Source organism: Microtus ochrogaster, chromosome 2 (assembly GCF_000317375.1).
Source record: "Microtus ochrogaster isolate Prairie Vole_2 chromosome 2, MicOch1.0, whole genome shotgun sequence".
NCBI classification, from domain to species: Eukaryota; Metazoa; Chordata; class Mammalia; order Rodentia; family Cricetidae; genus Microtus; species Microtus ochrogaster.
The window spans coordinates 66,062,910-66,073,454 of NC_022010.1; the positions used below are offsets into that span (position 1 = coordinate 66,062,910).

Here is a 10,545-nt window from a genome sequence, read left to right on the forward strand (position 1 = left end):
TCATGTACATTTCCAAGATGAGATTTTATATTTCGCTCCCATAGCTTCTGATTATCGGAAAAGCCATGCTTTCCTTTATTAAAGGAGTTTGGTCCAGCTGATGTTGGTGTGTCCCTGTGTAAAAGAAATGCAATTTATTCAAATTGTTGTTTTGGTCTGTTTTAAACTTATTTATATTTGCTTAGCATTCATTATAAATACAGATCATCAGGAGCCCCTGTAGCAATTTTTACAATGTCCTTTCTTTACAGGGTTAAGACTTCACATTCAATATGTCTGCAGTTGAGGACAGGCGTATAAAGGGGAGCTCAGAGTCTTACAATGTCATGACTTTTGAAGACAGTGTCTCTTAGCTCAGACTATCCTGGAATTCAGAGATCCACTTGCCTCTGCCTTGAGTGTGAGGATTAAAGGCATGCACCTCTCTAGGCCCACCCTGATATTTTTTTCCTTTTGTGGGTTCAATTCCCAGCACTACAGCAAACAAACAAAATAATCTGTAGCAAAGTGAGTGACCTAAGACCCACAAATAAGGTTAAAAAATTAATTCGGGGGCTGGAGAGATGGCTCAGAGGTTAAGAGCATTGCCTGCTCTTCCAAAGGTCCTGAGTTCAATTCCCAGCAACCACATGGTGGCTCACAACCATCTGTAATGGGGTCTGGTGCCCTCTTCTGGCCTGCAGGCATACACACAGACAAAATATTGTATGCATAATAAATAAATAATTTTTTTTTTTTTTTGGTTTTTCGAGACAGGGTTTCTCTGTGGCTTTGGAGCCTGTCCTGGAACTAGCTCTGTAGACCAGGCTGGTCTCGAACTCACAGAGATCCGCCTGCCTCTGCCTCCCGAGTGCTGGGATTAAAGGCGTGCGCCACCACCGCCCGGCAATAAATAAATATTTAAAAAATTAAAAAAATTAATTCGGTGGCTTATCACCAACATTTATAAAAATGAAACAAAAATCCAAGGATGTGAAACATAGAAAGAAATGTGCAGTTTCATGTTTTATGTGAAGTCCAGTTTCAGTTTTACACTTAAACTGTGTAAGCTGGGTGTGGTGGTGCACACTTTTAATCCTAGCACTCTGGAGGCAGAGGCAGGTGGATGTCTGAGTTCAAGTCTAACCTGGTCTATATACCGAGCTAAAATAAATATAACAATAAAAAACTGTGTATGTATTTCACTTGGACCTGGTAACAGTATCAGATGTATCTCTTACTTTGTAGCAAATATGACAACTGGCAGCCAGTCGGACTACTTCTATTTGCATCATACACTTTAAAGCTCATGGATAGATTTAAATTCTTTGTAGGGTCAGATGGGCATACTATGGATTCATGTAAAATATGTGCAACTTATTCTTTCCCTTGACTTCCTTAGGGTTCTGTAATAACTATGAAAAACTATGGTTACCTTCCAATATTCTTCATCCTCATCTTTGCTTCTGGAGGCATTTCTTCTGGCTCACTCTGCAAAACAAGTAAATTGAGATGAATAAAAATTACTAATTCACTTGGTCTAAACAAATCATTAGGTTCCAGACCACCAGGGGCCTGTCTCAAAACAAACAAATGAACATGGAGACTAATTAAGAGCTCTAGTCTGCATGCACAGTGTGTGTGCCACTATGCCTGAGCCTTCTCAATTTTACTTACTTTTTATTCTTTGTTATGGCTCAAAAGTACTTCAGTGAAGGAGGATGAAGAGACCGCTCAAAGGTTAAGAGCACATTCTGGTCTTCCAGAGGACCTGAATTCTGTTCTAGCACCCATGCCTAGCAGCTTCCAACAGCTGTAACTGTGGCTGCAGGGGACCTGCTGCCTCAATCTTCTCAGAGCACCTCACCCCACTTTAAATATTTCTTAAAGCTTTTTTCACAAAAACAAATTTGGGGAAGGATAAAGAGAAAGGTAACTCAAAGCAAGGATGTAGATTATCTGTACAGTCAGAACACAATACAAAAGGTTCCTCGAAAACCTCCAACTATAACCAAGTTAAAATAACAAGTATGTCAAAGAGACACATGAACTTCACGCTTTCTGGTACACTTTTCACTTTGGCAAAGGCATGGAATCTGTCTAAATGTTTACGAGTAAATGTTTCAAATATCAAAATATATATTCACAACAGAAAAAAAATTTTAAATCCACTCTTGGAGGGAGGCAGGGTAAACTTAGGTACTCTTCTCCAGTTGCACAAATAAATAAATCCACATTGCAAAGGCACACAGGAGAAGCATATAAAAGAGACAGCCATACTGTTAAGACATTACACACAAAGCAAGGCTGCATTATAGGCACCAACAGCTTCCTATTTGTATACTTTCCCTACTTCCCAGGGTCTTTTCCTTCTGGTCTTGTACATATCCAAATGTTTCATTGGCTGAGTTTGAGTATGGTAGAGCGAGTTCAGGGGCTAGCCCTAGCTGTAAGAGTTTCTGCCTCAAAGACAAAACAGTCAAGAGCAGTGCCCCATTCCTTTAATTCCAGCTTGTCTACTATGACAGGGCTCTAGTCAGGTTTGACCCTCCACACCACGTAAGATGTGTATGGTGTGCATGGGTATGGTGGTACATTTCTGTAATCTCAAGACATGAGAGGTGGAGGCAAAAGGAGCTGAAATTCAAAGTCATCCTCAGCTATATATCAAGTTCCAGGCCAGTCAGCCTGAGATATGGTGACCACGTCTTTCACAAAGGAAAAATACCCTGGAAATTTCCACTAAAATCCACGAGTATAACAGGATATCAACACTGTAAGGAGAACGAGAGAACTGGGACAGACAGAATAACAGATGGAGACCTTAAGCTCACTCTGAGCACACTCATTAAGAGGAAGTTCTAGCAGAATCACCTGCCCGTATTTCCCGTTACAGATACACCATGCAGCACTCTATAGCTGCTCTTTCTAACTTCTGAGCACAAGTGACATCACCAAAGGTAGCAATACTGAGGTCAGGCATGAGAAGGCTGCAGAGAGCTCAGTGGGTAAAGGTACCTGCCACCAAGCCAGACAACCTATAGTCAATCCCCAGGACCCACATGGTCAAAGAACTAACCCAGCAAGTGGTTTTTTGACCTCTAGACATTTGAATAACCATGTTCCTAGTATTCATTATAAGCATCTGACTTGATTCTTAAGTTTCTTGCCTAAAAATTAGCAATATTTATACACTTAAAACAACAAACAGACCCATCAAATTTTTAGTTTTGGGTATGTACCTTACTAGAACAAACAGTAGGACAGTTGCCTGGCATACACAAGGCATTAAGCTCAGAACAAAGGGAGAAAAAAAAAAAAAAGGAAATATCCAATTTTCTTAGAAAATTTTACTAATACTATTTTAATACAGAAATTTTACCAATACTATTTTACTGGTATCAATTTAAAGGCCATTAGTACAAACCCCAATTTTTCATTACTATCCTTTTCTCTATAAAAAAGTTTATTATTTTTAATTACATGTGTGGATGTAAGAGTATGTGTGTGTTATATGGGTATGTGCATGTGTGTGCAGGTGCCTGTGCAAGCCAAAGGAGCTGAATCCCCTGGAGCTGGAGTTACAGGTGTTAGTGAGCCAGCTCTCAGGAACTGAACTCTGGTCCTCTGAAAGAATGGTCATGCTCCTTACTACCAAGCCCCTACTATCTTCTTAAAGGGACTAGTTAAAGGAAAAATAAGGGCCAGCAGGGTGGCTCAGTAGGTAAAGAAGCTTGCCATGCAAGTCTGGCAATCCTAGGACAAAAGAACCGCCCCCAAGAAGGTGTCTCCTGACTTCCACATGCATAACATGACACACATGCCTTTCATGGCACTTATCTCACACACACCTTTAAAAATAAAGTAAACTAAAACAGTATTAACTTACATCTTCATCTTCATTGAAAGCTGCTGCTACTGAAAGGGTTTTTGGAGCAAGAGTTGGAACCGTTTCCTTAGGCTTCTGAAGAAGAAATATTTAACAGAATTATCACAAATAAAATTTATATGTTTATTTAATCAAAAACAATTGTTCTTAGAAGACTCAAATTTTTCATAAGCTTTCACAGTAAGAAAGTCAGTATATTTTGAGCAAAACTATCATATCTTTGAAAACAGGGTTACCAGCAGGCAAGTTTTACTTTATTAATTCCATGTATCGAATAGTTAGGATTTATAATTTAGTATTAGTTAAGCTAAGGGATGCACACAGAAGAAATGACTAGTAATTGCTAATCTGGCCCACAGTAACCTTCATATAATTACACAGCTCCTTCAGAATCAAGGGGCATCACACTGAGTTTCTCTACCAGTTACGCTCTACCTTTAGCCTCTCAGATGCTAAGCATATACTCTACAGTAGAGCTACAACACAATACAATTTACTACTTTTTAATATACCATGTTAAAAATGTAATTCCTAAAATTCAATATTTTCAGAGATTTTATTCAACTAAAAAAAATCCTAGCCGGGCGGTGGTGGCGCACGCCTGTAATCCCAGCACTCGGGAAGCAGAGGCAGGCGGATCTCTGTGAGTTCGAGGCCAGCCTGGTCTACCAAGGGAGTTCCAGGACAGGCTCCAAAGCTACAGAGAAACCCTGTCTTGAAAAACCAAAAAAAAAAAAAAAATCCTAAATGATTACTTTAAAAATCATATATTCATTACAATATGCCTTCTTCTTCAACTGCTTTGAGACAGAATTCATGGACCTTTCCTAAAGTGTTCATTACTTTTGACCACTTACATGTAAGTTCAGAGTCACTTAAAGCGACTTACCTTTTGAACTCTTATTTAAATATATATATACACACACACACACACCCATACTAAGAAGAGCAGACTGATGTAACAAATCCTTAAGGGCTATTACAACACCAGACATAAAACAACTCACACTTGATCCAAGTTTGATGGAGATGGCTGATGCTTTCTTTGTCGTCTGACTACCTATGGCAAATCCAAACTTGGAGATCTTTGTAGGCTTTGTTGGGAGGTCTGCAGCTTCTTCGTCAGCCGATCGCTTTTCAGCGCTGCGACTGGAACTTTCCCCTCCATTACTGGAAGAAACAGTCTTAGTTTTCACAGGTTTTTCTGCTTCTTCTTCAGGTCCTGGTGAAGTCGAAACAACTTACCAAGATGAGCTATTTTTACTGAGCAGATTGATGGGAGCAGCAACCTCAAAAAGCATCTTTACAAGGAAGATACCTCTGCAGTTGTCACCTACTGACCCAACAGTCTCTTCCACTGTTTGTTAGAGTATATAGCAGGAACTGAGATTGTGTGGCAGTACAAGAGGCTCCCATGAATAAACTAGCATAAAATACAGAGCAATTTAAAATTATAAACACAGAGTTCACAAAAAGTAAACACCCTTCAGCTAAACATTATCCTATTAGTTGTACATTAATCTTGGTTCCATTTGTGGAATTTTGATGTCCAGAAATTACGATCAACAAATTCTTTTATACAAACTAACTTGTAAATATCCAATCACGTGGCAAGATAAAACATCTAGCAAATAAATAATATTTTTAGTAATGCAGAACTAATTACACAAAACATCTAATCATGAACATGACCACTGTTAACTTAAACTACACTGTGAATTCATTCTACAGCTTTTTCCCTCCTTTACCATACTGAACGCAGGGCTTTGCATATACAAGGCAAGCACTCTACACTGAGCTAAATCCCCAGCTAGTTAGGTTCTTAAGTGATGTGTTATTCAAGATACACCTTACATAACCTATAGAGTTGAAAAAGAACTTCATAGTCATCTTGAGAGTTCACCCTACTCTAAAAGCTGGGCTAGCACCTGTGTTAAGCTACCTGTAAGGGCTATTCCAAGTATACTGTCAATATACACTTATATTTCCTCATGAATGAAAGAGCTAATCTTAATTTCAAGAGAGTACACATATATATGTAGATGTAGGAAACAAGATGCAGTTCAATAATTTTGCTTGTATGTGTATTAAGTCAATTATGTAAGTCTATTTAAGAACACATTGGAAAGACATAAAAGACTGGCCATCTCTTTCTCTCTAATTCTACCCTACAGGATACACTCTGTGACAACGAGTCAAACTTACTTGTAGCAAAACAGAAGACATTCTAAGTGACTGTCTTGGCAAGTTCAATAAGAAAATGGGGCAAAGTTAGAATGGGTGTTAGGGGTAGGAGTGTAAACACGGTAACTGACAAAGTAAAGAATATCTAAGACTCAAGACTACAAGTCTAAATCCATAATTTGGGAAGGATGCATCTTTAGATTAATTAGTACTTTGTGGCACCAAGGTTTGGACACATGGCCTCGTATATGCCATGCAAGGGTTGCACCACTGACCTACATGTCCAAACAGCTTTCTCATTTCCAGACATGTCCCACTATGCTGCCCAGGTCCAGGCATTCCTGTCTGTAACTTGCACGCCTGCTACTTCATCTCCAGGGCAGCTGGGATCATGGGCTTTTATGGTGAATGACTACAGATTAATACTGTGAATATTTTTTTTTTTACTGTGAATATTTTTTCTTACTGTGAATATTTTTTAGTAGTGTTAATTTTAATGAGCAAATGAACAATCATTTTTAAATAAGAAAAGCACTTACATATTTGTAAGTCATAATTATACAAATTGCTAGATTTTAAATAAATTTTTTTCGAGACTGGGTTTCTCTGTAGCTTTGAAACATAAAAAATATTTTAATGAAGACTTCTGTCTCCTTTATAGCAGACAAAAGGTGTAGGTTAATGTCAATTAAATCATACATAATAATAGAATTTTTCTTTTTCACTGAATAGATGAGATGGGTGTTGGGCTTTAGGGAACATAGGTACTTTGCTTTAGAAGAAAAAAAATACCTAGTAAGAAAATGTAATTTCACAAAGACATGTGCATACTGGTAGCTTCCTTACCTGGGGGTTAAAAAAAAGGATCCAAGTCCTTCATGAGCTGTGTTTAACACAGGAAATGTGCACATCATTGAAGCAGCCCTTGGCATAGCCCTCAATAACTTAAAATGGATATGATTATGTATTAAGTTGCTGGTCTCTAACTCTCTACTTAAGCTAAACTGTGTAACATTACCCAAAACGGTCTTAAGGAAAATAGAGAACTCTTCCAAAGTAGACTGAAGTGAAAGGAAGTTCAAACTGCCTCTCTAGTAGACATACTAACTTTAATTATGGGAATATATTGTTTATTGGAGTAGAACGCAGCAGTAAAGTTCATCCTTAGCATAAATGAGGCCTTGGGTTCATTCTCCAGCATCAGTAACATATAATAACAAGAATAAATGAATAAAAAAAGTACTTGTATTCCCAACACTGTGGGCTGTTCAACAAAAGAAATATTCCAAGTATGGACAAAGTTTCCCAAAAATGCTGAATACTTGCTGCAAACTTATCAATTCATCCATATGTATGGGTTCAGTTATGATTCCTCTGCAAAATTTACTATGTCTGAGGTTAATGATCTATATGACATGAGAAAAATTAAGCAGAAAAGGGCTGTTATTGTAAGTTACCAATAAAGACCAACATTTTTTGATACCGACTAGCAAAGTAATCTATACAACCCCCTAAACACTGTTTACCTTAAAAGAGTTCTCTAAGTGAAAAGCCACCTAAGATACTTTATGCGATAGTTTTCCTTTAAACTATCTTTAATAACAGTGGAAGAGGGTTAAGGTAACTAAGAACTAAAATATTTTCATCAGCTATTTTTACTAGTTTATTTATTTAGTGAGAAGACCTGAAAAGTGGTCATGGGCCTGTAATTTCAGTACAAGAAGCCAGAGCTAAATGAGATCCTATCTCAAAGAAACAAACAAAGGGGGACAACGACGAGGGGCTCTGGCTCAACTAACAGCACTCTACATATGTTTAAAGAAGGAAATTTTGAGTCCAAAGTAAGATTACATTTATCTTCTTAGTAATTTTTATTGCCGTGACAATTAACAAACCTGGTAGACCCTATGGTTCGCCTTTATGCGCTGAGTCTATATATTCTCGCATTTAAATCTTTTAGCGTTAAGGCCAAAGGGAGCTAGAATAGTGAAGCATTAAAACATTCTAAACAAGACATTATGATCCGCTCGCACGTGTTACTTATTGGTACGACAAAAGGGCGTAGGGGCAGAGACTACTTGCTTCTTTTCCTTTAAGCACACGATCAAAAATTACGGGGGTAGGAGGAACGAGAGGATAGCTATAATCGGAGTTCATTTTCGTGACAAATTACAGGAAGATCACACCTTCCTACTACGCCAACTAAACATCCGGCACAGACTCCGCTGATAGCAGCCCAAGACAGATAACTATAAAGAAAGTGAATCAAACCTTAATTTCAAGCTTTTGCAGCTTGAACCAGATTCCCTTCCCCCTGCATCCTCGACTTATCCCACTGCAGGGTTTATAAATACTCTATGTGAAAATACAGCAAAGACTGGGCTGGGGTCTTCCACCTCGTCAGTGAAAAGGGAGCACAAACGTAATTTACTACGTGTAACCGAGAGGCCGGCTCCCAGGCACAGCCGGTTTGGGGCCAGCGGCCGCGGAGGCGGCTCGGCGCTCGCGTGGGGGCCTGAGTGCGCAGCGGGCCCTGAGTTCTCTCTTGTTTGGCTCCTATCCCGAACTCAGTCACCCACCTCCCTTCTCAGGGCAGGGTGGTAACTGGCGGCCTCTCCTGAGAAGGCTACGTGGGCCTGGATCCCCGCGGGCCACACCGGGCGTGCCCAGCCCCTAGCCGGGCCGAGCGCCGCCTCCGCCCGCGCTTGAGATGCCCTAAGCACCCCCGCTCCCCGGGAAGCCCACAGAAAGGCCGGAGTAGCCCCCGCAGCCCGCGACGCTGGGGTTGTGTTCACCTCCGGCGGCTCCGGCTCGCTGCGGCTTCTCTGGCTTGTCCTCTCCCGCCTTCCCGTCCGCCATCTTCCCCGCCGCGGCCTCCCCCTGCAGCCCGGGCAAGGACGTCACGGCCCCGCCCAGCAACCATAAAGCTTCGGGCGGGTCAGCGAGACCGCAGCCTAGAGCGGCCCTGGAGCGGCCGACCGGGGCGGATGTGACGTCATCGGCTTGACGCGGGCTCTGGAGGGCTGGACTGTCTAATGGCGGGGCTGGAACCCTTGGTGTATTTAGGTTTTTGCTTGCTCAAGGGTGGTTGTAGCTGTTCCTTCCTTTTAGTTATTGGATTATCTATGGGATAGAACTGTATGCATTCTTTCGGAGAGATTTCAGTTTCCGAACACCGTCTAGTGTTGACACCCTTCATACACTACCGTTTAATCTGGACGGTCTAATGTGACATCCTTTTAATTGTGTACTGACTTCGGAAAGCAACGTATGGACGATCACGTAGTAATGCCTTACGGAAACTGTTGTGGACATTCTTCCTCAGTGTTTGCACTCATGAAAAGTTCAGTGTATAGTTGTACCAAGCAAGCAAGCAAGCAAACAAGCATTGTTGGTGGTTAAGGGCGCTTGCTGCTTTTCCAGAAGACCAGGAATTCCCAGTACCACGTTGGGTGGTTCACAACTGCTTCACTCTAGTTCCTGGGAATCCGACAACCTTCTGAACTCTGCGAGTACCCACACGCACTTGCATATACTCATACACACATAAGTAAAAATACATTTTAAAAAACGATACATATAGTGATGTTTTGTTTTAATAAATAAAGCTTGCAACCGGGCAGTAGTGTTAATCCCAGGACTTGAGAGGCAGAGGCAGGTGTATCTCAGTGAATTCGAAGCTAGCTGGTCTACAAAGTGAGTTCCAGGACAGCCACGACTGTTAGACAGAGAAACCCTGTCTGGAAAAACCAAAAAATAAACAATAATAATTTTTAAAAAAAAGCTTGCCTGAAGATCAAAGGGTAAAAGTAAGCCATAAAGGCCAGGCAGTGGTGTCACGATTTGGGAGACAGAGGCGGATGAATGGATCTCTGTGAGTTCAAAGCCACCCTAAGCTGCACAAGATCAGTGCAGAAACAGATCCAGGTGGTAGTGGCAGCTCACACCTTTAATCCCAGCACTAGAGGGGAATATAAACAGCAAGGAATAAGAGGCTCAGGGCTCAGTCTGCAGTTGTTCAGCCTTGGTAGAGTTAAGGCTTCTCAAGTGGCTTGGATGTTTTGTTTTTCTGATCTTCAGCTTGGACCCAGTATCTGTCTCTGGGTTTTTATTATTCGTGCTACAGATATACTTTCAAAGGCAGGAACTGACCTGCCTAGGGAAAAAGGAAATTTGGTCTACTGTGGTCTGAGGATCTCGGCCTTGTGTCTACTCTAGTCCCTTTTCTAACTAGGTGGTGGGTTTTTCTCTCCCTGGTCCCAGACAGGGTTTCTCTGTGTAGCTTTGGTGTCCATCCTGGAACTAGCTCTTGTAAATCAGGCTGGTTTCGAACTCAGAGACCTGCCTGCCTCTGCCTCCTAGTTAAGACACCCTCAGCTGTGTGTCTAACTAGGTTTTAAATATGCCCCAGCACAGCACCAATGTTCAGACTTGGCTTGATCTACAATTTATTTACTTCTTGATATTTTTTCAAGATATTTTCTTTAGGGCTG

At 40.9% G+C, this 10,545-nt stretch overlaps 1 protein-coding gene across 1 annotated transcript; it reads right to left on the reverse strand.

Annotated features, from left to right (window-relative positions):
* Positions 1–5: 5 nt before the first annotated feature.
* Positions 6–8,957, reverse strand: Pcnp (PEST proteolytic signal containing nuclear protein; the record flags this gene model as incomplete). The annotated part of the gene is made up of 5 exons (XM_005345135.2): positions 8,848–8,957; positions 4,876–5,090; positions 3,869–3,943; positions 1,415–1,470; positions 6–114 (listed from the first exon to the last, which is right to left on the reverse strand). Coding segments are annotated over exons 1-5 (519 nt in total), but the record flags the coding sequence as incomplete, so codon positions are not given.
* Positions 8,958–10,545: the final 1,588 nt, after the last annotated feature.